Raw genomic sequence first — 27471 nt, 5'->3', positions numbered from 1 at the left:
ATATTACTTTTATGGCCAGGAGAAAGTAAACCGCCCTCAAAGATGCAGCTGTCTTGCAGATAGTCTGGTGAGGTATGCAGATCTACAGCATCTATTTGTGCCAACAACGTGAAGGCTCTTTTGAACAATTTTCTCTAAGACACTATGAAAGTTTGCTGATAAATTATAAATCAAAAGGCTGAAAGAAACTGACTAGGCCTGTTTCCTTAGTAGCATCTTGCTATTTCTTTTAATAGTCTTTAGATAAAATAAAAATGGAAATGATGGACCCTCAGAAATATGTGTTATTTTAGATGACAGTAAGGACCAGATATAAAAATAATGCCATGAGATTGTGCTGAGTTCTTTTATTTGTTTTTTCCAAACAGCTGCCTGGCAGTCAGCTCTCTTGATCTTTCATCATCTATTAAAAAGACAAATTGAGAGTCTTTTAATAGAAAAGGAAGGTTCGGAATAGCTTCATGGCTGCAGAGACACTGTGGCAATGTCAGCCAAGCCAAAGCTTGAAGGCAAAGGTCTTCCAAACAGGATTAATTGCACTAATAAAGGCTGCTGTTTCTAAATAGTTTTACCCAGTCAATATTCTGTAATGGTCTAGATCCCAGAGGAATGGTTACTTATCATATTGATTACACACAAGGGTAGAAAAATCTTTTGTTTTGTTTTCCTTTTGGAAAGAAACAGTCTCTGTTTATAACCAAAGTGAAATTGTTTATTACTTATCTTACCTTAGTTGGAATTTTTAGGCCTCTCACCTTCTGAGATGACCCACACTCTGTGGAGTGTGTTTCTCCCAGGGCCACCCTCTCCTTCTGAGACAGATCACATTCTGTATATGGGATATGTATCTCTCTAAATAAATCCACTTCTTACCTGTCAAGAAAAAAAAATTTTTTTATTCTAGCAGATTAGGAAAAATCCCATAAGAAATTCTATAAAATTGTATACCCCAAAACTAGTTTTACTTATATTTTACCTTTTCTTCTCTATGGTTTGGTATTTTATTTTATTTTTTCAGTGTTCATATTCACTATTTAGTATTTTCTATATAAACACAAACCATGCCTTCATGTTGGTTTTAAACATGTAAACATAAACATGTAAACATAAACATGTAAAAATAAAGTTGTATCTAATTAACTTCAAAAGGATTAGTATTTTCATTTTTGTATGATTTAATCAATATTAAACTGAACTCTGGTGATTTTTCCCAACCATTTTATTATAAAATTTTTTAAACATACATAAAAATTAAAAGAACTTTGCAGTTTTGCAGTTAGTGAGCAGACCAACTGGATTTTACAGTTAACACTTTACTGTATTTGTTTTATCACATGTCTCTCTATCCTTCTATTAGTCCATCTTGGTTGTTTTTTGTTTTTTTTAAATACAGCTCAAGGTGAGTTGCAGTCATCACTTTAGCCCCAAACATTTCAGCCTCTATGTCATGGGTAGCTTGTTAAAATGTCTTTCTTTACCTACACTATTCCTTCAGCAATATATTATTTAAAAATCAAATTTTTAAAACTTATTTCTTATATGAGTATTTTTTCCCCTTTAGAATGTTGTCTAAAATTTTTAAAGAATTTTAGGCCAGTTTTTAATTATTTGACATTTTAAATAAAATATTGTTGATTCCTTCTGTACATTTGGCCTTATGTTTAAGTTTTATTGTTTTAAAGATCCTTTCATTACTTCAAACAAAGGATAGACCTTTACACTTTAAAGTCTAGCTATTATCATTCTCTGTGAGGATTCACCTCTCAGTTCTTGCTCAACTCTGTACTCTGAGCTGGGAAGAGAAACAGAATGCAGAGGACTACAGTAAGCAGAACTTCCCTGGCCCCTCTCACAGCAGTGGTTACCACCTGTTGTTCCTACCAAAGGGTGGACGGTTTACTGCTTTATTTTTCTATAACTCTTGCCATAATGGGAGGGTTTTTTTGTTGTTGGTTTTGAACAAAAACGGCAACTGAAAATCATGTGTGTCAATAAAATGCTTAATTTTACTGCCTTATTCCAATATTTATTAATGTCTTCCAAGTATCACAAATCTTAGGGTTTGTATTATCTTGTGTTATATTTAGTGAATGGATTTTTTGTTTGTTTCGAAGTCTGCTTTTTACTTTCGTGATATGATACTTCAGCTTCTGACATTTTCAAGATGCTTTGTACTTTCTATGCTTGCTGCAGGTTAGTTTTTTTTAATGTTATTTGATGCAAATAATATAAAAATTGATCCAATTTTATATTGTTCTCAGACAACAAATCAAAAGGCCTCCAGTGGATAATAGATACAACCATAGCTTATCCCAAAGCTGAACCCATAGATATTCAAACCTGGATCCTTGGATACAGGAAACCAGCAGTCACACATGTACATTACAGGTAAGAATCCCACATTAGTACTCAGCATAAATCCAACATAAAGTACTGTCTCTATCATCCATAGGTTGACTAGGTCACCTCATGTATTATTCTAGGCCATCAGGACACCCTGGGAGATAGGAAAAGAAAGATTGGTGTTTTGTTTGGCTCTTGGGGGGATTTTGGCTTTATTTTAAGCCCTAGCTTTCTTAATTCCAAAGCAGTCTGTTTATTGCATATTCTAGATTTGTCCTGTCAGGAATAACACCATTGAAATTAAACTAAACGGAAACATACATGGTGCTCCTTATCCATTTTTGGTTTTCGGTTTTGTTTGTTTTTGTTCTCAGAAGAATTGGTTTCTGTTTAGACTCTCCAGTTGTTTGGTTATATTTTAAAATTTTTAATCAAGAATGACATGTTTCCAATTAGAATAAGAGACTTAAAATGCAGCATTAGAAATCATATATATACAGATGTGAATAATACAAATAATGAGGTTAGATCTCTTTCTCTTTTAATATGGGGAGATTGGCAAGAAAAACTAAATAGCACTGATTGCTTAAAGTGGGGAATAAGAAAACAGATAGAAGATAGTTTGGAAACTATGAAGTTCACTGAAAAATGATAATTTTGCTTAATGTTGGTTTACTTATAGGTAGATTTAAAAGTCTATTCATGAATGTATTCTTTTTCTGCAGTTAAGCATATCTTATCCAGAATATTACTATTAGCCCAGAATTAGTACAAGCCAGTTTTGCTTCACGTGACATAGAAAATGTTTTTCTTCTTCATCTCAACTGACTTTTTAAAGATAAAGCAACAACCATTCTTAGAGAATTTAATCGAAATGATCACTTTGGTAATTCAGTGTAGCTAGATATGTTAGTACTTTTGCTAATTTCCCCCAGCCCCAGTATAATTTAGAAGAGTATTCATGTGATTGGAGAAGGAAATGGCAACCTGGCCCAGTATTCTTGCCTGGAGAATCCCATGGACAGAGGAGCCTGGTGAGCCATAGTTCATGGGGTCGCAAAGAGTCAGACATGACTGAGCAACTAAAATAACAACAGCAATACATGTGATAGTTGGGCTTCCCTGGTGACTCAGTGGTAAAGAATGTGCCTGCCAGTGCAGGAGATGAGGGGTCAGGAAGATCACCAGGAAGAGGAAGTGGCAACCCACTCCAGTATCTTGCCTGGGAGACCCCGTAGACAGAGGAGCCTGGTGGACTACAATCCATAGGGTCACAAAGTGTTGGGCATGACTTAGCGTGTCCAACATGTCTTAGCAACTAAACAACAGCAACAACAACATGTGAGAGTCAGAAAGGAATTATTCTATTTTGCTCAGTATTTAAGATCCCACTTGTATTGCATGTATTTTAATTTCTCTACTTCAAAAGAAATAATGCAATTAGTAGAAAAGTTTGCAAAGAGCCAATATAATAGATCACTGCTGCTGCTGCTAAGTCATTTCAGTCGTGTCCAACTCTGTGCGACCCCATAGATGGAAGCCCGCCAGGCTCCCCCGTCCCTGGGATTCTCCAGGCAAGAACACTGGAGTGGGTTGCCATTTCCTTCTCCAATGCGTGAAAGTGAAAAGTGAAAGTGAAGTTGCTCAGTCGTGTCCGACCCTTAGCGACTCCACAGACTGCAGCCTACCAGGCTCCTCCATCCATGGGATTGTCCAGGCAAGAGTACTGGAGTGAGGTGCCATTGCCTTCTCCATACCAGCACTTAAAATGCAGTTGTTTTAGAGCAAATCAAATTTGGAGATAGCAGTGACTAAATGAAACATAATGCTAGGAGAAACTCCACGTTGAAAGCACCAAATCCTAACCTCTAAACCACCAGGGAAGTGAAACTCCAAGTTGAAAGTACAAACAGGTTAAAGAGAAGTTTAACAATTCACAAGTATTAAATTTGTGATAGGTTTCTGTGTATATGAAGTATTTTTATCGTATTTTAAGTAAATTTCATGGAAGGTAGTCTGATGCGAAGAACTGACTCATTTGAAAAGACCCTGATGCTAGGAAAGACTGAAGGCAGGAGGAGAAGGGGACAACAGAGGATGAGATGGTTGGATGGCATCACCGACTCAATGGACATGAGTTTGAGTAGGCTCAGGGAGTTGGTGATGGACAGGGAAGCCTGGCATGCTGCAGTCCGTGGGGTTGCAAAGAGTTGGACACAACTAAGTGACTGAACTGAATGAAGTGAATGGAATAGTAGGTAGCAGCTGTCCTTTGCTGTGCGATCATCTTGGAGCCTGCTGAGAGTAGCACAGTGTGCCTCTGGATGGCTGGGGCACTCTATTATTATACCATATTATTTTACTGTAACATTGCTGACCATCAGAACACACTTGGGAAATAATAAAATTACCATAATTTATTGACCATTAATCAGTGGTTAGGCCATTTTAAATTTCTTTAATGCATTTCTTTTCTCTTCTTGGAAATTATTGTCAAGGCTACTAAGTGGATTCCACTACCTGTTCTGTATCTCTTTGCAATGTACTGTGACAGGTGTATGGAGATCTCTGAGTAAGCAAGACATTTCCCCTACCAAGTGACTTCAGCCATAATACATTAGTACAGTTAAGTGCTTAGAAAACATTTGGTCTTTATTTAAATAGGAAAAGAATATCCAGTTGCCAGAATGCACAGCTGAATGTTCTTTTAGATTTTATGTTTCTGTACTGATGCTTGGGGAGAAAAATTAGAAGAATGCAATAGCTAATTTTAACTGTTCTGAAATAAACTGTTTTTTCTTCCAAAAGCAGTTTTCTACATTGTCAGTTCAATTCTTACTTCTTAGGCTTAGGATTTCTGGAAGAGATGAACTCTAAATATACATATTATTCTATACCATAGAATACTTCCCTAAAATACCACATAAATGAGAAAGTTAAAATTTGTGACGTGATTATTGATTAGATCCTGTCCTATGAACAGGTAGTAAATAACAGTGCTGTAAATGCATTGTTTAAGCACCAAATGATACACTGATTTTTAAAGTGTTTAAAAAACTACACAAAGTACTAAGATATATAAGGTTTGTATGGGTTATCGATAAATCCAGTACTAATAAATTAGCATTCTGCATAGACTGGATCTAAACTACTTTAATGGAGAAGGAAATGGCAACCCGCTCCAGTATTCTTGCCTGGAAAATTCCATGGACAGAGAAGTCTGGTGGGCTACAGTCCATGGGGTTGCAAAGAGTTGGCCATGATTGAGTGACTTGAAAAGGTGTCTTATTCTTCACTTCCCAATGCTATATATTGTTTAACTAGGGAAATATTTTTTGTTACTATGGATACAACTGCATTATGGATCTCTTTCCAAAGTGAAGGTTGTTTTAAAAGAGGAAAGTGAAAGAAGAAAGTGAAGTCACTCAGTCATGTCTGACTCTTTGCAACACCATGGACTGTAGCCTGCCAGGCTCCTCCATCCATGGGATTTTCCAGGCCAGAATACTGGAGTGGGTTGCCATTTCCTTCTCCAGGGAATCTTCTTGACCCAGGGATCGAACCCAGGTCCCCTCGCACTGCAGGCAGACTCCTTATCATCTGAGCCACCAGGGAAGCCCCTTTAGAAGAGGAACTAAGGCTTAACTACGAGAACCATTTGAGGGGAACAACTTTTTCCTCCCCTTCATATTACAGTCACATCAGAAAACAGCTTATTCCTGTTAAAGTAGAAATGGGCACAGTGTGCTGCTGTTAAGGAGTTAGTAACAAAATTAAACATGAATTAGATTTTAATTATAGGGATAGAATGTTACAGAGATAAAAGCAAAAGTAACCCGTCCTTCATACAAATGTCTCAGTTCAGTCGCTCAGTCGTGTCCTACTCTTTGCGACCCCATGAATCACAGCACGCCAGGCCTCCCTGTCCATCACCAACTCCCGGAGTTCACTCAAACTCATGTCCATCAAGTCGGTGATGCCATCTAGCCATCTCATTCTCTGTCATCCCTGTCTCCTCCCACCCCCAATTCTTCCTAGCATCAGACTCTTTTCCAGTGACTCGACGCATGCCCTTATGGCAGAAAGTGAAGAGGAACTCAAAAGCCTCTTGATGAAAATGAAAGAGGAGAGTGAAAAGTTTGGCTTGAAGCTCAGCATTCAGAAAACAAAGATCATGGCATCTGGTCCCATCACTTCATGGGAAATAGATGGGGAAACAGTGGAAACAGTGTCAGACTTTTTGGGGGGGCTCCAAAATCACTGCAGATGCTAATTGCAGCCAGGAAATTAAAAGACACTTACTCCTTGGAAGGAAAGTTATGACCAACCTAGATAGCATATTAAAAAGCAGGGTCATTACTTTGCCAACAAAGGTCCGTCTAGTCAAGGCTATGGTTTTTCCCATGGTCATGTATGGATGTGAGAGTTGGACTGTGAAGAAAGCTGAACGCCAAAGAATTGATGCTTTTGAACTGTGGTGCTGGAGAAGACTCTTGAGAGTCCCTTGGACTGCAAGGAGATCCAACCAGTCCATTCTAAAGGAGATCAATCCTGGGTGTTCATTGGAAGGACTGATGCTAAAGCTGAAACTCCAATACAAATGTCTCCTTCACTCCAAATTAGAAAAAGTGAGTTGGAGAAGATGATTTTGTCGTGCAGAAATAGCTTATATTTTTAAAAATCTTAAAATAAGTTCTAACCAAAAGTGTAGTGGCACAGATACATTCCTTAAAGCAATTCAGTTCAGTTCAGTCGCTCAGTCGTGTCCGACTCTCCGCGACCCCATGAATCACAGCATGCCAGGCCTCCCTGTCCATCACCAACTCCCGGAATGCCCTCAAAGTCATGTCCACAGAGGCGGTGATGCCATCCAGCCATCTCATTCTCTGTCGTCCCCTTCTCCTCCCGCCCCCAACCTTTCCTAGCATCAGAGTCTTTTCCAGTGAGTCAACTCGTCGCATTACTAACATGCTAAAAGCATGTTACTTTCATGTCTAATTTGATTGGAACGTTGGTAACTTTGAAGGTGTTCAGTTAGAGACTTTGGATAGTAAATTATTTTCTGCTTGTAGGAGGGTGGGAATTAATTCAGAAAAGTACTATTTAATGAATATTTTTAAAGAAAATATATTCACTAGCAAGAATGGACAGTTGTTACCTTTCTGACATATTTGCCTCAGGATCGTTTTATCAGTAAAGAAAATAAGCATTTCTAGAATGCAGTACTTGTTGAATGTATGAATGCTAAAGTTTGTGCTATTTAGACATGGACTGTCCAGTTCCAGCAGCCACTAGCCACATATGCTGTTGAGCACTTAAAATGTAGCTAGTCTGATTTGAGATGTTCTGTATGTGTAAAATATACAGTGAATTTTAAAGACTAGTAGGAAAAAGGAATATAAAATATCTCACTAATAATTTTTGTTGATGATATACTAAAATGATATTTTAGATTTAGGGGATTAAAGGATTAAATTTCTTTTAGATGCTGTCTGTTGTGTACTTTGTAAAACATTAAATTTATTTTTAAAAATAGAAGCATGTAACTATCAAAGTACGTCACAGAGGGAAAAAATCTCTCCTAGCATGCTCACATAAATGTTTTTTTTTCATTTCAATATTGTTTTATGTATGTTTATAGTGTAGCTGCAATTGTACTATGCATAAAAGTTACTTTTATTCTACTTTATTCCACATTGCATTTTAATGAAGCCTGTACTACACATGTTCTAGATGTTAAGATTACAAATTTTATAAATAATTTTAAGTACCCTTATTAAGTTTTTACATTTTTAGTGGCTTTCCAAAATCCTGGCTACTAGATACATTTAATTATTTCCCTATTGATCATAGACTTCTCAGGTTTCATTCTTGACTTTAATAATACTATGCTGAATTCCCTTGTGGCTCAGATGGTAAAGCGTCTGCCTACAATGCATGAGACTCAGGTTTGATCCCTGGGTTGGGAAGATTCCTCTGGAGAAGGAAATGGCATCCTAGTCCAGTACTCTTGCCTGGAAAACCCCATATACAGAGGAGCGTGGTAGGCTACAGTCCATGGGGTCGAAAAGAGTCGGACACGACTGAGCGACTTCACTTTCACTTTCATGCTGAATGTCAGTACATACATATAGTTTATCCTACCCCATTTTTGGATTTTTTTTATAATAGATGTATTAGCCTGTTAGTTCTGTTGTTAGATTGGAGAGTGTTAAAATTACAGAAAAATTTATTTATCAGAAAAATTACCAACATTTTAAAATAGTACAATATTTTGTTAATTTTATGCATAGGAAAAGTGAAGTCACTCAGTTGTGTCCAACTCTTTGCGACCCCATGGACTGTAGTCTACCGGGCTCCTCCGTCCATGGGATTTTCCAGGCAAAGGTACTGGAGTGGGGTACCATTTCCTTCTCCAGAGGATCTTCCTGACCCAGGGATTGAACCCGGGTCTCCTGCATTGCAGGCAGACACTTTACCCTCTGGGCCACTAGGGAACCTATAATATTTGTGATTAATATTATATCACTTTGATTTTTCTTTCTGTTTTTTCCCTTCTTAAAACAAGTTACAAGCTTTTTCAGTTTTAGGGGCTATAATTTCAGAAATAGTGTTTTCCTCCAAAACTTTTTGTTATGGAAAATTTCAAACCTAGAAATGAAACCCCATGTACCTGTTTTACACTTACAGTGAATGTTGTTTCCTCTGTGTTATTTCCCAGGTTCCAGTGGATTATTTTGAAGGAAGGCTCAGACATTATATCATTTCATTTGTAAATGTTTTGTTGTATATTCTCTAAAATATAATAATTCTTTTTGTAAAAACAGTACACACTATATACCTAAAATATTAATAGTTTATTAATATTATCAAATATCTAGTCAGTCATCAATTTTCCTGGATTGTCTCATAAGTTATTTTTTTGACACTTTGGATTCAGCTAACTTGCAATTGGTTGACGTATCTCAAGTTTCTTTTGTGTCCAGATTCCTCCTTCTTTTATTTTTCTCATAGCTTATTTTTTGAGATGCCATATCATTTGCCCTGTAGAGTTTACATAGTTTTTGTTTTGCTGATTGTATCCTGTGTATTCCTCTGTTCCCTATATTTCCTATAAATTGGTGGGTAGGTACTACAACTTCATCAGCTTAAGGGTTAAATTTGTTTCACAAGAAATACTTTGTAAGTGATGATGCTTACTTCTATCAAAGAAGTAAATAATGTCTGATTGTCAGAAATAGTTTTTGAATGCTGTTATTAGTTTAAAATTTTCAAACAAATATATCCAGTGCTTTGAGAACAAAAATGATGCCTCCTTATACTATCCCTTTAACCCCAAACAATAATGTCAGAAACTTCAATTTAGAGTTGAGACCTCTTCTGGAATGTAACATATAAAGAGAATCAGTCTGCCTAAGATACCCTGATAGTGATGGATTGAGAAAGTCCATAGTCTTTTATTGTTTGATGAGTCATTAAAAAGGATTTTTCCCTACTATGTCCCTAAGTATAAAGATACTGAAATTGTTCCAAACTTAATTGACAAATGAGCTATAAATCATCCATTGGAATGATGGATAGCTGTATTAGTTAGGGTTCTTCAGAGAAATAGAACCAATAGGATATACAGAGAGATCAAGAATAGATTCATTACAGCAGTTGACTCTCCTGATTTTGGAAGCCAGGAAGTCCCGTGATCTAGTATCTGCAAGCTGGAGAACCAGGAAAGCCAGTGGTATAATTCAGTCTGTGTCCCAAGGTCTGAGAAAGGTGGGGAAGGAAGACTGAAAGCCTGAGAGCTAGGAGCGCTGCTGTTCTAAAGCAGCAGAAGGAGGTCTTAGCAAAGACAGTGGACTCCCCCTTCTTCCACTTTTCTGTTCTAGTCAGGCCCTCAATGGATTAGATGCTGCCCACCAGCATTGGTGAAGCGCATCTTCTTAACTTAGTCTTCTGATTTGAATGCTAATCTCTTCCAGTGACATCCTTAGAGCATACCCTTATAGCACACCAAACATTATTTCAGGTAATGTAAAACATTATTATTTATTTATTTATTTACAAATAATGTAAAACATCCTTTAGTCCAGTCAAGTTGACACATTGCAGTGGTCTATGTAGAAAACCCAAGAAACTGAGTTCACATCTATTTATAGAGTTCAGCAATCTTGATATAAAATCATCACAGAAAAATCAATATTATCCCTTTATCCTGACAATACATAGAAAATGTAATATTTTTTAAAAGATGCTTATCTGAGAAACAAGAAGACTATTAAGTATTTACCAATAAAACTTAAGAAAAAATGTAGAAGGCTTCTGTGAAGGAAAATATAAAACTGCATTGAAGAACATAAAATAACTGAAAAAGTGGAAAGAGATACTGTGTTCATAGGGGGAACGCTGAAAAGTATAGAGATGTCAATTCTCCCAATCTAATTAAATTTAATCTATAAATTTAATATAATTGTAGTTACATTATATCCAGGAGTATTAGGATCAGAATTCAGGATGTTTTTCCTGGAAACTTGACAGATGGTTCTAAAATTCACTTGAGAGAGTAAAGACAAATGAATAGCTAAGATAGTTTTCAAGATAAACAGGACAGAGGAATTCTTCCTACCAGATGTCAAGGCTTAGTGTAATTAAAGCAGTGTACTTTAAGGGCAGGGTTAGATCAGTGGAAAGATTAGAGAATCTGGATTTACTTGGGAACTTGTGTATGGTTGATGATTTTCTAACTATATTTTCTATATTTGGTAATTTTAAAGGGGATATTTGAAGCCCATCGATAGAGATAAAATAGTGTTACTTCTTAGAAGCTACAATTAAGTTCTAAAAACACAATAAGTGAGACATCATATATCCTATTTCATCCATTAAGATACATATTTTTTCACATATTAACATCTCTGAAGCTGAGAGTCATCTTAAAACCTGGTAAAATAAAGCCTTAGTTATTATTTAATTGGGCTTCCCTTATGGCTCAGCTGGTGAAGAATTTGCCTGCAATGTGGGAGACCTGGGTTCGATCCCTGGGTTGGGAAGATCCCCTGGACCAGGGAAAGGCTACCCATTCCAGTATTCTGGCCTAGACAATTCCATGGATGTCCATGGGGTCACAAAGAGTTGGACACGACTGAACAACTTTCACTTCACTTGTCTTCACATTATTTAATTAGATATTTGGCATGGTGCCAAAAAAAGTAGTTGCTGCCTCCCTCCTCTCCCCCTCTGCCTCTGAGGAGTGAATCTTTGTACTATTTTAAGCCTTTGGTTTGTTTGTTTTTTACAGGGTGAATGTATTAGTTCTTCAATTTAAAAAATTATTGGAGGACTTCCCTGGTGGTTCAGTGGTTGGGAATCTGCGTGCCGCAGGGCAACTAAAGCTGTCCACCACACTTCTGAGCCCGCACCCTAAAGCCCACAGCCTGCACCTCCTGAAGCCTGCATGCCTGAGAGCCCTGCTCTGACACAGGAGCTGCCACCTCAATGAGAAGGCGTGCAACATGGCTGGAGAGTAGCCCCCACTCACTGCAACTAGAGAAAGCCCATGCACAGCACGGAAGACCCAGCCATAGACAGAAATAAATAAATAAAATTTAAAAAATTGATTGAAAAAAGAAATTGCCCACAGAACTTAGAATTTAATAATCATCTGAGTAATTGCACCAAAAGCATTTTCATTGTGTAGTTACAAGAATTTAATAAGTTCACATTTAAATTGCATGTTATTTAATAAACGCTAAATAGATTTGGAGAAGGAAACGGTAACCCACTCCGGTATTCTTGCCTGGATAATCCCATGGACGGAGAAGCCTGGTAGGCTATAGTCCACGGGGTCGCAAAGAGTTGGACACGACTGAGCGAGGGAACGGAATGGAACGAAATAGATTTTACCGTTTTAAATCAAAGTATTGAAATGTTCAAATTGTATAGTCTAGGTTTTCTTATTCTAGTGCTTTATCCCTAATTTTTAAAAATGTATTTGTTTTACATGACTGTGTTGGATCTTAGTTGTGGCACACAGGACCTTCTTTGTGTCATGGGGGATCTTTCATCGTGGTGCATGGATTCTATACTTGCGGTGCAAGGGCTCGGTAGTTGTGGCACACAAGCTGAGTTGCTCTGGGGTATGTGAGATCTTAGTTCCCCGACCAGGGATCACACTCACATCCCTTGCATTGCAAGGCAGATTCTTAACCACTGGACCACCGGGAAAGTCTCCTATGCATAATTTTAAAGTGAATTTAAACAGCTTAAATTTGTATAATTTTTTTAGTATAAAATCTAGAATAAAGTAGAATATAAATAATGTATTAAAAATCAGTTATTCAACATACTGAGGTTTCAGATCACTTTTCTCAGTAACTATGAGTAACTCTAAAGTAATACACACCTCAGTGGTACACACCAGGTACGGATGATGCAGGTTTAGAGGTTTGCCACCCTCAGCCCCCAAATTACTCCTCTGAAAGTAAGGTCACTAAATTGCGTCTTGAGCGTAAAGTGACTTTTTTTCCTAGCAAAAGGAAACATTGTCCTGTCTTTAGTTTTTCTTATAGAGCTTTTCTTTATCACCATAGTTATCACTCATTTCACCTCTATTTTCGCCATCTAATGATTTTCTTCTTCCTATCTATTTTTCTTGTCATCTCTTGTTTTTTACTGCTTTGCCTCTGTGCCCTAGCTTTATCCTGGGAAAGTCTGGATTTTTTCAAAGCTTCCAGTTGGAAAATGGAAAGTTACCCATTAAATTTAATCTTCAGGTTTTTAGTTCTGCTTGGCTGTTTTTATTGATGTTCACCACCCCCAAGTTATTTTTTCTTTTCTGCCCCAGCAGTTTTTTCTTTCTTCTTTAAGAAAACAAAGCATTTTAGTTTGACACAATTCAGGATGCTGACAACATTAAATAAGTGGTCTTAATTTAGGTTTGACTGTATTATGGATTGAATTCTGTGTTTCTATAATGAAGTTGATGATTTGAAAGAGGTGAATCATCATTTCAAATAAGATAAAATCTCCATCCTTTACTTAGAAGATATGCTTAATTTCTTCTCAAATTTTTATAAGAAGTTATGCATGAAAGAAATTTTTTACTGTTAACACAGAACCAAGAATCTAATAACCTAAAATCCAATTTGCTATTATTTTCATCGTATGAATCTGGAGAGAGAAAGCTTTGGAAATGAAGCTCTATCCTCCCTTCCTTGGCCCTCTGGGGGTTCATCTTTTCTTTTTCAGATTTCTCTAGAGTCAAGCATAGTTACTGCCATTGGTATTCAAAAAATGCTTTTTGTTTTCTAAGGAAGTTTTGTTGAAAATATAGCTTCCAAATTTAAAAAAAAATTCTTAGAGTTTAAATTTTAATTGAATATGTTTAAGCATAACTCTCACTGATCATTATTTATATCTTATATTTTATAGTTACTTAAAGTCATTGAATTGGCTCTGCGAAGTAGAAAGGCTAACTAGGTCTTTTTGTCTAACTTTCCATTTAATACAGGAATACACACACAGACACACACACACACGCACTGATTACTTAAATATAGACCTCTAGAATCGTGTTTTTAGTCTTCTCTTCTTTCTCCTGTAACAGAGGCTCATAAAAGGAGAGTGTGTAGAAATGGATTCTGTGTAGATGTACCTCTAGCTCTCACTTTCTCCCAAGTTCCAAATCCTCATTTCGCTTTCTTTCCTCCACCTGTATACCCTGTCTTCTTTGAACCTAATATGTCTAGAAATGAACTCATTTTCCTTCACACAAACTTGTTTCTCCAGGCTTTCCAGTGGGGGTTTATGTTAACATAATTCTACCGTTACCCAGAATGAAAATTTTGGAGTTTTTTGACTCTTCCACTTTAAAATTTTATCCTCTCTCTGAAATTCAGCTGCCAGTTCCTATGAAAGTTACTTCTGCAATGTTTGTTTCTGTTCTCTCTTTTTATCTAAATGCCATAACCTAGCTCATATTTCAATCCTTTTTACTTAGAATATGTTTGCCTATTAAATATTCCCTTTATTGATACTGATACTTTACCCTGTCTTTTTTATTTCACTGCTATTCTCCTTTTCCTAAAGCATGGTGCCTTTTTTCCCCCTTTGTTTCTTTTCTTGTTTCTTTATTCCTTTGTTTCTGTCTTCTTTCCTTTTTTTGTTATAGACTCTAGTGGAACACGGCACAATTTGAATGAAATCTGTAAATTGTAAATTAGATAATAGTAGCAGTGTTCATTTCTTGATTTTTATCATAGAAGCATAGTTATATAAAGGACTGTTCTTGTATTTTAAAAAACGTTCATGGAAGTATTTTAGGGGACACACCATCTATAACTTACTCTCAGAAGTTGAGGAAAGACTGTATAGATAGATAGATCAGGAAAAACTATATGTGGAAAGATGATAAAGTAAATGTGAGAAATAATGATGTTTTGGGAGTCTGATTGAACTATATATATGAATTCTTTGCAGTATTTTTGTAACTTTGCTTTCAGTCTAAAATTATTTCAAATTTAAAGTCTTCAGAGAGATACAGAGAGATCTCTGTACCTTCTCGTCAGTTTTGCTGTGAACCTTAAACTACTCTTTAAAAAAGAAAGTCTTAACAAAAATATTAAGAAGTCACTAGACTTATGGAAAACATAATAATGATTCTCGTAGCATATATACCAGTGTTATATTTTGCTTACTGGATAGTTCAGTTCATTCAGCAAGCATCTCTGTCTCAACAGATGCAACACAAAAAATATATAATGAATAAATTTAGAGTATAAACAATGCCATCTCATTGTTCATGCCCTCAGTGGCATGTTGGTTTGCTATAGCTTTGACTGTTACAAGGAGCAGGACTCAGGTGATGCCTTTTCCATGTGTCCTGCATCCTAAGTAGACATGCACACTGCTTCACTTTAACTTACCCAGAAATTCTTTAAAGTCCTTATATAACCACATTCTGGTTTTAGATTATTTACTTTTCTTATTCGGCTCAGTTGTCCCTGACCATGAAGGGAGGCAGTGATCTAGGTGCTGAGTATTTGCTATCTTTCTTTAAACATAAACCTTAAAGTCACTCTGAATTCTTTCCTATATGATCCCAGGTTTGCTACCATAGAGCCTTGATTTATTCCTCTACTAAAGTGAATAAACGTTTATATCTGAGTTGCTGAATTATTTTTTCAGATAGCTGAGTGGCTTTAAAAAAAAAAAAAAACAACTTTGCTAGTGGATCCAGGAGGAAGCTCTAAATATTATTCCTTATATGTTGAGGATGAGGTGTGAGCAGCTTACCTAAGGACAATGACTCAAAGCAAAACTTCTGAACTGAGTACTCGGAGATATTCTGATATGTTAAGTTTGACAGGCTCTGTTCTTGTCTGTAAATCTATTTTTGGTGACAAGTAATTTCCGTATTTCTGAGCTATTCTTGTCATACTAGCCCTTGTGGTGTCAGTTAACCATGGTTATGTTGTTGATGGCACCTCATCAAGTTTTACCCTGGCAGATTACTTTGAATTTAATTCAGTTCAGCAAATTTGAGTTTCCACAGAGGAGCAGGCACTGATTTATACACTGGATATGCGAAGATGAGTATAGCACAGTCTGATAGAGTAAACAGACACATAAGAAAATAAATAGAACACAAACTAATAAGCATAGTTACAAAGGGCAGAGTTGGCACCAAGGAGGAATTACCAACTGCAGGAGAGGAGGAGGAAGTCAAAGGCAGAGGAGAGCCAAGTGCTTGTCGTCCCTGTTAGGAAGTTGATGAACACGTTTTAAATTGGACAGTCTAGCATGTTATACCGGAGAAGGCGATGGCACCCCACTCCAGTACTCTTGCCTGGAAAATCCCATGGGCCGGGGAGCCTGGTAGGCTGCAGTCCATGGGGTCGCGACGAGTCAGACACGACTGAGCGACTTCACTTTCACTTTTCACTTTCCTGCATTGGAGAAGGAAATGGCAACCCACTCCAGTGTTCTTGCCTGGAGAATCCCAGGGACAGGGGAGCCTGATGGGCTGCCGTCTATGGGGTCGCACAGAGTCGGACACGACTGACGCTACTTAGTAGTAGTAGTAGCATGTTATATAAGCAATGTGGAAGTGAACAGCAAAATAAAGTTGAAAGAGGTTGTATCTGAGATATAGGTATCTGAGGAGGGAAAAAATAGGTCTATTATTTTTCACCGCAAACCTAATAGTTCTCTGACTCTTGAAAACTACATGCCTGTCATTATTCTGTTGAAAATTTAAGTTTTTTAAACTTACCGACTCTTTTAAGCCAACTCAAGTGATGCCTTTTCCATGTATCCTGTGTCATAAGTAGACATGCACACCCCTTCATTTAAATTTACACTGAAATTCTTTAAAGTCCTTATATAGTGAAAGTTGCTCACTCATGTCCAACTCTGCAACCCCATGGACTGTAACCCGCCAGGCTCCCTGTCCATGGAATTCTCCAGGCAAGAATACTGGAGTGGGTTGCCATTTCCTTCTCCAAAAATCCTTATATAACGTTTACCATATTCTGATTTTAGATTATTTCCTTTCCTTGTCCCTCTGCTAGATTATTTGGTTTAAGAAAGCATCAGCAGTTTATCTTCTTTAGTGCTTATTGGCTCCTAACATACCATTGATATGACTGAATTGAGGGTTTAGCCTTGTTGTTTGTTAGCTCACATTTTGGAGTCTTTGTGGTGTGAAAATTCAGACATTCTAATGAGAAGGTATAGAGGTGTCAGCTGCTAAGCATTATTTTACATCTTTTTTTTTTAATATAGTTTATCTAGTGATCCTAAATCTGACCCCATGCTTTTTGGTGGAATACTCTGTATTTAGGAGCACATTCTGCTGCTGCTGCTAAGTCACTTCAGTAGTGTCCGACTCTGTGTGACCCCATAGATGGAAGCCCACCAGGCTCCCCCGTCCCTGGGATTCTCCAGGCAAGAACACTACTAATAAGAATTTTTGTTTCTGGAACACTCGGAGCTGGTTTCTCAATTGGATAACTATAGCTATTGCAAAGATTTATTTCTTTATAACCCACAAGAACTCCTTTTATTTGATTCCAAGAGGACTGGTATGCAGTGCATTTGACACTCTGCCATATTAGGAGATTAGTCATTTTAATATTTTAATCCCATGGTGACCAAACAATCAGAGTATTAGTGGTACACTGCTCTTGAGCGAACATTTGTCTTCCCTCCTGGCTGCCTCTTAAAGCAAGAAAAAGTCCAAGCAATTCTAGGCAGATGGTAGAGTAGATTTTCTGTTAAAACACGGCCTTACTCCCTGACACTCACCCCATTTAAAGCAATAGATACTTCACCAACGTCACTACAGTCTTTCACGAGTTAAGTTGATAAACCCAAATTTCCTCTTGCAGCCTTATTTTTAATGTCACTTTCCTCCTTATAAAGATGTTTTAAATACTATTTCCAAGACAGCTCTTGCTAAGTTATCCTCAGATTGATTAGACCTGCTTTTTTTACAGAAAGAGTGTATTTTTAGGGGCTAAAAAGTAATCTAGATAATTCCCCAAACCATTTGACTGTGCTCAGTGTGGTAGAGGCGGATAAAGAGTTTGAAGAGCACCACTTATATTGCAAAACTGTGTTAATTCAGTATTAAACTATCTAACAGTAAGAAGTCAGTAATTTGTAATACTGTTCATTTAAAAAACAAACTTTGATTTTTAAATTTAAATTTTAAAATATTCCCTGAATCAACTCTATTTCAGTTAAAAAAAAAAAATCCATGAAAGAAAGAAACAAAACATCCCTCTAGTATCAGGATGACTAACTGACTTTCCTAAAAATCAAAATATTAAGGACATTTAATTTGGAAAAAACAAAAAGAAACAAATAATTAAATTTCCTGAGTAGTTCAATTTCCTGCATAGCTCTGGGCATCTCTCTTATGTCCAGCACTATGCTGGCTTTATTTTGCTGGCTTCTGCCCCATTTGTACATAGTTCAGGAGTCACCCAGAAATTCGAGTGGGGAGCAGACTCAGAAGGCATGGCTCCCACTCAGTGCTTACTTCTGTCTGAGATTCCTCACTTTTCAAATGTTATGGTCACCCTAATATCTGTCCTCTGATTGTTCAATGAGTGAGACGACATGTTCTTGTACAAGTCTTGATTCTCTGCGTGGCATTAACTGGGAACTATTTTGAGGTAAAGAGCTGCAAAAAATGGAAAACGCACCTACTTTCCTGTCTCTCCTACTCCCCTGTCTCTCCTGACTCTCCTCCAGTATCTGACTGCTTTTAGTTACTATCCAGTGCCTTCCACTAATTACTTTTTGCATTTTGTCCAGAATTTATAACCATTACTCTACCATTTCAAGAAACAAAACTCCTCTTGTTTTATTTTATTTAAAACATTTATTTTAACAGATATTAAAAAGTCACAGGGAGAGGTGACCTTTAAGAGATGCAAGAATAGATTTTGCTCCTAAGGGTGCTCTTGTTAAACTTCTCTGACCTTATACATTTAAAGTAGTACTGCATTGTGCCAGTGTAGTGTAATGTCAGTCGCTCAGTTGTGTCTGACTCTTTGCGACCCCGTGGACTGCAGCCTGCCAGTCTCCTCTGTCAATGGGAGTCTCCAAGCAAGAATACTGGAGTGGGTTGCCATGCCCCTCTCCAAAAGATGTCAGTGCTCAGCAAATTCATCTAACAAATTCAGTAAGTGAAAGTTGCTCAGTGGTGTCCAACTCTTTGTGATCCCATGGACTATTCATTCCATGGAATTCTCCAGGCCAGAATACTGGAATGGGTAGCTGTTCCCTTCTCCAAGGGATCTTCCCAACTCAGAAATCAAACTGGGGTCTCCTGCATTGAAGGCAGATTATCTTCTGAGCCACCAGGGAAGCCCTAAAGTGACTATAACATAGGCTCTGAAGTCAGATGGCAGTGCCAATGTGTTTCTCTGTAAGTAAGATTCAGAATATTTGTATTAAGGTTAATATTGAAATGAAGACATAAGGTATCTGTATTCTTAAAGAAAGTTCATAGGTGGATTCCTAAGAATGTGTCCCCAAATTGGAATAGCCCAGTTGTGAAAGGCAGAGGAACCAGAGATCAAATTGCCAACATCCATTGGAGCATAGGAAAAGCAAGAGAGTTCTAGAAAAGCATCTGCTTTATTGACTAAGCCAAAGCCTTTGACTGTGTGGATCGCAACCAACTGTGGAAAATTTTCAAAGAGAAAATTTTGAGGCAGACCACCTTTCCTGCCTCCTGAGAATCTTATGCAGGTCAAGAAGCAACAGTTAGAACCGGACATGGAACAACGGACTGCTTCCAAATTGGGAAAGATGTTGAGACTATATATAGTCACCCTGCTTATTTAACTTATATGCAGAGCGCATCATGTGAAATGCTGGGCTAGATGAAACACAAACTGGAATCAGGATTGCCAGGAGAAATATCAATAACCTCAGATACACAGATGACACCACCCTTATGGTAGAAAGTGAAGAAGAACTAAAGAACCTCTTGATGAAAGTGTAAGAGGAGAGTGAAAAAGCTGGCTTAAAACTCAGCATTCAAAAAACAAAGATCATGGCTTTTTGTCCCATCATGTCATGACAAATAGATGGGGAAACGATGGAAACTGTGACAGACTTTATTTTCTTGGGCTCCAGAATCACTGCAGATGATGCCCTCAGCCATGAAACTAAGACGCTTGCTCCTTGAAAGAAAAGCTATGACCAACCTAGATAGCATGTTAAAAAGCAGAGACATTACTTTGCCGACAAAGGTCGGTCTAGTCATAGCTAAGGTTTTTCCAGTAGTCATGTATGGATGTGAGAGTTGGACTATAAATAAAGCTGAGCACTGAAGAATTGATGCTTTTGAACTGTGGTATTGGAGAAGAGTATTGGGAGCCCCTTGGACAGCAAGCAGATCAAACCAGTCAATCCTAAAGGAAATCAGTCCTGAATATTCATTGGAAGGACTGATGCTGAAGCTCCAGTACTTTACTTTGGCCACCTGATGTGAAGAACTGACTCATTGGAAAAGACCCTGATGCTGGGAAAGATTGAAGACAGGAGGAGAAGGGGATGACAGAGGATGAGATAGTTGGATGGCGTCACTGACTTGATGGACATGAGTTAGAGCAAGCTCCGGGAGTTGGTGATGGACAGGGAAGCCTGGTGTGCTGTGGTCCATGGGGTCACAAAGAGTTGGATACAACTGAGTGACTGAACTGAATTGAGTTGTGAAACACTGCTCATCATCTTCTACACCTAAATCAGAGCCTTCGGATTTCGTTTTTCTCCAATTTAAAAATCATTCTCTGAGAAGCATTCTCATAAATTGCTAATAGGAATATAAGTTGGTATAATCTTTATGAAGATAATGTAGCAAAATCTTTCAAAATTAACCTTTGACTTGGCACTTTCACTTCCGTAATTTTATCGTGTAGATGTACACATATGAATGGACATTTGCACAATGCTGTAACAAAAAATGAGAAACTGGCCATCAGTAGGGTGGTTGTTATTGTTCAGTCACTAATTGTGTCAGACTCTTTGCAACCCAACAGGCTGCAGCATGCCAGGCTTTGCTGTCCTTCACTATCTCCTGGAGTTTGCTCAGATTCTTGTCCATTGAGTTGGTGAAACTGTCTAACCATCTCATCCTCTGCCACTCTCTTCCCCTTTTGCTTTCGATCTTTCCCAGCATCAGGGTCTTTTCCAATGAGTTGGATCTTCACATCAAGTGGTAGAAAATAAGAGGAATTTACATCTCACCATGTATGCAGAGATTACAATGAAAGTAGAAAATATTTTTAGCAGAATGATTGTGAAAATATGATCTATAAAAATTTGTGGGGTACAACTTTATTAATCTGTATTAATCTGTATTTTAGAGGAAAATTTACAGCCTTAAAAACTTCTATTAGAGACTTTGCTGGTGGCACAGTGGATAGGAATCTGCCTGCCAGTGCAGGGGACACAGGTTCAGTCCCTGGTCTGAGAGGGTTCCAGGTGCCACGGAGCAGCTCGGCCATGTGCCACAACTACAGAGGCTGCACTTTAGGGCCCTTGAGCCCCAACTGCAGAGCCTGCGTGCTGTAACTGCTGCAGGCTGTGCACCTGGAGACTGCGCTCTGCACCGAGAAAAGCTGCCCGAGAGGCCTGCATACTGCTTTCCACAGCTAGGGAAAGCCGGCGCAAAACACTGAAGGCTCCACACGGCCAAAAAGATAATATAAAGAAAAGCAAGAAGAACACTCCTATTAAAAAGAAGACAGTTAAAAATCAGTGATCTGAATGTCTATTTTAAGAAGTTAGAAAAAAAGAAGCAAATGCAATCCTAAGATAGTAGAATAATAAGGGAGTAATAAGGGAGAACTTACTGAAATAGAAAACATACAATAGAAAGAAAAATGACATAAAAATTTTTTATTTTTTGAAAACATTAATGTGATCAACTCCTGGCAAGACTGATCAAGAAAAAAAGGTCAGTGTTATCGATATTAGAAATGAAAAGGGGGACATTACCTCAGATTCTGTAGTCATTAAAAAGGAAAATTAAAGGATATTAAGTGCAGTTATTCCAGAGCATCAAAAAGAGGAAATACTTCCTAGCTTCTTTTATGAGGCCAGCATAACTTGGATACCAAAACCGGAACCAAAGATATTATAAGAAAGGAATATTTAAAGGCAAATCTCTTACATGATTATGGATATAAAAGTAACCCAGCAAAATATTTTAAATTCACCATATTATGTACTGAGAGCATATATTTCAGGAATGAAGGTTTGGGTCAACATTCAAAATAAGCTTGGATTTTTAAATAAAATCACTAAATAAAAATACCTATTCATGGTAGAAACTCTTTGTAGATTTTTAGAATAGAAAGGACTTTCCTCATTCTGGTAAAGGATATCTACAAAATTCTTCAGAAAACACCATATTAAAGGATGATATACTGAAATATTTCTTTCTAGGATCAGGAATAAGAGAATGATGCTTTTTAAAAATAAAAATCTTTTTATTTTGTATTGGGCTATAACTGATGAACAATATTGTGATAGTTTCAGGTGGACAGCAAAGGGACTCAGCTGTACTTATATATGTATCCATTCTCCCCTAAACTCCCCTCTCATCCAGGCTGCCACATAACATTGAACAGAGTTCCCTGTGCTATACAGTAGGACCTTGTTGATTATCCACTTCAAGTATAGCAGTTTGTATGTGTCAGTCCCAAACTCTAAGAACGATGCTTATCACCACTTTTACAATATTGTATAAGAGGCCCTATAATATGCAATAATGAACCCACCGAATAGAAGATATTAATAGTACATTTATCTGATAAAGGGCATGTGTCTGTAATAGAGAAAATCTGCAAATCAAAAAAATATCTAAAAGCAATTCCTTTAATTAATCACATTAACAGAATAAAGTAGGGAATTATATAAGCATGTCAACAGATGGAAAAAACTGATAAAAGTGTAACTCTTATTCATGATAAAAAAGAGAAAACTTTTAGCAAATTGTGAATAGAAGGGGATTTCTTTAATCTGATTAATGTTATCTACCAAAGGAATCTACAGCATATTAAATGGTAAACTACTGAATATTTCCCCCTGAAAAATCAAAAATGAAAGGCAGGGTGCTCATTATCACCAATTCTGTTCAACATTGTACTAGAGGTCTTAGCAACGTGATAAGAAAAAGAAATCAGAAGTGTAAATATAGAGAAGGTAAAAACAAAATTGGCATCATTTGCATTAATTCATCTTCCTACCTGCAAATTAAGATTATAAAATAGTTTGATACAGACATTCAGTCCTTATATATAAATGACTGCTTTATGCAACCAAGTACCCAAAGGGACTTCTTAGGGGAGGAAAAGAGTTAGGAAAAACAACTTCACAAATCTGACTTTTGTTTTTAATTATCTCCCTCTTAAAAACTCACTTTAAGTGGAGATACAGGCTTGAGATAGGGTGCTAGGCCTTTCTTAGCTGATGAGCAAATACATAGCAGGGTGAGAAAATGTGAAGTTAGTATTATCTGGTGAACACTGAGAACATTTTCCCACAGAAATGTGTTTGTCTCACGGTTCATTCTACAGGATTTCATGTACAGTGTAGGGGAAGTAGTCTACAGCACTCTTAGGGGCTTGTGTATCTTCAGTAACTTCCCCCATAGGAATCTACTTTCTCAGTTTAAATGGGGAAAGAAGAGAGAGACAATGGAATTCTTGGACTATTATTTCTAATTTGAGGGTTTCTTATAATTCAAAGATAGAAATTATCCTTTGAAGAGAAGGGAAAACAAACTCTTCGGACTCTTTTGAAATTTTCTCTCGCTGTCTCTACTCCTCTGATTATATAAATTTTGATACTAAAAGAACTCTGTCAAGAATTCATTTTTATAATACTCGTAACAGCTGTCCTTTTACATTTATATGGCTGGTTTGAAGCTGGCTTTCTTATTGCCTCCATGGTATAAAAGATACACACACACACTAATATGTGTAAAGCTGGCTTAGGACCTGTTACTTTATTTACTGCTCTCTTTTCCAACATCTCAGGTTTTGTTGCTATTGTCATTCCTAGTGTTCACCCCCTCCTGGTGAGTTTACCCTTGAAAAACCTCTCTAGTATTTCACTGGGGTTTTGGAAGGGCATGAAAGTGGACTTGAGTCTACTCCCTCTTTTGAAAAGCCAAGAGGCTGGCAGCATCAGCACCTGTGGAAATAAGGTGGAAAGTTGCTAAACTTGGGAAGATTGGTTGAAATCTGTTTAAGGAGAACTGAGATCCCCAGAACCCCCATCCTGCATTCCATTCCTGTGCTCTTGTTCTTTCCCTGCCCTGGCAAATACTGGAGGCCTGCTGTGGAGAGGGAAATAGAGGCTCTCTGGACTCAGGAACCCCAGGTGCAGTTGAGGCAGACGTCCCGTAATGAGATGAGAATAGCATGGTTAGGTGACGTCTGTGTGCTGAGTGTTGAGACTCCCAGCCCTCACCTCGCTTTGCTGCCAGAGAACTAGCAACAAGGCCTTTGCTCTCTCTTAGCAGGAAATTCAAGGATCTTTCTGTGAGAAAGGGTGAATTCAAGAGGAAAGACCAATTTAAATGGCCCGGTCAGATAATCCTCAGGGTGATTCACTGTCAACAAACTCTACTCACAGGCAGCAAACTTTGAATCAGCTGTGTAGTCCCACATCTGTAAACGTGCGTGAGCAACAGAGAATCCCCAGATAACTGGGAATCTGATCAGCCTCCACTGTTAAAGATGGAGACGAAAATGAACATAGGAGGGTCATGTGAGAAACAGACTGTATGGCTTCCGAAATCCTCATGGTACCTGAGGGTTCATTAACCCTTTTCTCTGTTTCTGTGAATGTTTTAAAATTCCCATGATAATTCTCACAGAAATAAGATTCTCATAGAGATGAGATATTGTAACAATATCTTTTATTACATTCTGTAAAAAAAGGAACACTCAGAGATCTCTTAGAAACTGAAAGTATGATTAAAAAAAAAGTGAAACTCAGTAAATGTTTGAAATTTAAATAAGAAGTCTCTCAGAAAGGAAGACAAAAAGACAAATGGAAAAAAGTGAATTTCAACTCTGAATCCTATATCTAGGCAAATTATCACCCAGGTATGAGGATGGAAAAAAGACATTGGCAGAAACGCAAGATTTCAAGTGCCTTTTCTCAGGAAACTACTGGAGGGTGTACTCCATCAAAATGTGAAGTAAATAGAGAAAAAGTGAGACATCAGATACAGAAAGCATTAAATCCACTTTAGGAATACGAAGAATCACCAGGATGACAGTGAAGGGCCTTTGCAGGATGAAAACTACAGGCAACACATCCAGAACCTTGCTGAAATTTCCTCATGAAGGTGAAATTGAAAGAATGTCTAATGCACATGAATTCCTTGGGAGGAGATCTAGACCTGAGTCCATGTGGCCCGCTGCCTCGTTTTTAAAGTTGCATTTGAACACAACTACACTAACTTATTTATACCTTGTCTGTGACTGCTTGCACACTACACAAAGCAGAGTAGAATAGTTGTGACAAAGATCTTAATAGCCTGCAAAGTCTAAATATTTTTTCTCTGGCCCTTTAGGAAAAGTTTGTTGACCTGATCTAGAGATTTTATTTTAGATTTGATTGGTTCATAGTTTATGGTTGAATTAGTTATGTCTACCTAGGAAACAATGCAAATTGCTCAATCTAGGGAGAACAGAAATTGGAGAGGAAAGGAAACATAGCCTTGATTTACCGCCTGGTTTACCTTTGAATATACTTACATGATTCAGTTCAGTTCAGTTCAGTTCAGTCGCTCAGTCGTGTCCGACTCTCCGCGACCCCATGAATCACAGCACGCCAGGCCTCCCTGTCCATCACCAACTCCCGGAGTACACTCAAACTCATGTCCACAGAGTCGGTGATGCCATCCAGCCATCTCATTCTCTGTCGTCCCCTTCTCCTCCCGCCCCCAACCTTTCCCAGCATTAGACTCTTTTCCAGTGAGTCAACTCGTCGCATGAGGTGGCCAGAGTATTGCAGTTTCAGCTTTAGCATCAGTCCTTCCAATGAACACCCGGGATTGATCTCCTTTAGAATGGACTTGTTGGATCTCCTTGCAGTATAAGGGACTCTCAAGAGTCTTCTCCAACACCACAGTTCAAAAGCATCAATTCTTCGGCGATCAGCCTTCTTCACAGTCCAACTCTCACATCTATACATGACCACGGGAAAAACCATTGCCTTGACTAGACGGACCTTGGTTGGCAAAGTAATGTCTCTGCTTTTTAATATACTATCAAGGTTGGTCATAACTTTCCTTCCAAGGAGCAAGCGTCTTTTAATTTCATGGCTGCAATGTAAATATCAAATATTGTGATAATTAAAATGACCATATGAGTGCATGCGAAGATGGAAACGATGTGTCTGTGTGATGGGATAGGAAGAGAAAGGAGCTTAACCCTCATCTTTGATCGTCAGTAGATATGCCCTAAAACTAAAGAAGAAGCAGTGATAAATACTAAGAGGGAAAAATTTCTCTGGGGAAGAAGGAACAAAGGGCAGAGGAAGGGGATGCTGCATTTTTCATACAAACAAACATTTTGCAGACTTTAAAAATCGCACCTTTATACTTTCGATGAAGAAAAAAAATCAAGAACACCTTCTTCTCAAAATTGGAAAACAAAAAAGGAAAGAAACACTTGTTCAAGGCCCCTGTTCTGTTCTCACTTGCAGTGGATATGTGTCGCTCATCATCCCAGTCCAGTTCCTGTCGAGTAAGGACAATTACAGAATCCTTCAGAATCATGTTCCAACAACTGCATTCAGTCATGAGCTGGCCCTGCTCATGAAACCAGTACCTCTGATATAATTAGCAAAAGGGCACCAATTATCGCAGATTCTGTCTGGTTCATAGATATTCCCAACAAAGGAACATTGCTAAGATACATTATTTGGCCTAATGTTTGAGTATTCTAAATGTGTTCTAAGACAGCTGCATTCTAAAACGTCACTTGTTCCAAAAAACATTCCTACTTAAACCTACAAACATGGGAAGACAGGTATTTCTCAATAACTTTTTGTAGATATCAGTTCAGTTCAGTTCAGTCGCTCAGTCGTGCCTGATTCTCCGAGACCCCATGAATCACAGCACGCCAGGCCTCCCTGTCCATCACCAACTCCCGGAGTACACCCAAACTCATGTCCACAGAGTCGGTGATGCCATCCAGCCATCTCATTCTCTGTCGTCCCCTTCTCCTCCCGCCCCCAACCTTTCCCAGCATTAGACTCTTTTCCAGTGAGTCAACTCGTCGCATGAGGTGGCCAGAGTATTGCAGTTTCAGCTTTAGCATCAGTCCTTCCAATGAACACCCGGGATTGATCTCCTTTAGAATGGACTGGTTGGATCTCCTTGCAGTCCAAGGGACCCTCAAGAGTCTTCTCCAGCACGACAGTTCAAAAGCATGGATTCTTCGGCGATCAGCTTTCTTTACAGTCCAACTCTCACATCCATACATGACCACGGGAAAATATAGGATACTCTAAAGCTAAGTGGTGGTTCTGAATGATTTTTACTTCTGAATTAAAGTGGTTTTTGCTTTTTTTCTGACTCTTGAT

At 37.9% G+C, this 27471-nt stretch overlaps 1 protein-coding gene across 10 annotated transcripts in view; it reads left to right on the top strand.

The window, feature by feature from the left end:
- Positions 1–27471, top strand: part of LPGAT1 (lysophosphatidylglycerol acyltransferase 1) — an 85081-nt gene that overhangs the window by 47896 nt on the left and 9714 nt on the right. For 8 of the 10 annotated variants that reach the window (XM_055419036.2, XM_088845251.1, XM_088845253.1 and 5 more), the window contains one exon: positions 2262–2388. In XM_055419036.2, coding sequence (XP_055275011.1) covers positions 2262–2388 — 127 coding nt within the window. Of the gene's footprint in view, positions 1–2261; positions 2389–6381; positions 8062–11635; positions 27466–27471 lie in introns of those variants that run through there. The other 2 variants (XM_055419034.2, XM_088845249.1) reach the window with 2 other exon arrangements.

The sequence above is a fragment of the Moschus berezovskii genome, chromosome 17 (genome assembly GCF_049115385.1).
Source record: "Moschus berezovskii isolate FMDL1 chromosome 17, NW_MosBer_1.0, whole genome shotgun sequence".
Taxonomy (NCBI): Eukaryota; Metazoa; Chordata; class Mammalia; order Artiodactyla; family Moschidae; genus Moschus; species Moschus berezovskii.
This window is presented reverse-complemented; position numbering and strand designations above follow the sequence as displayed.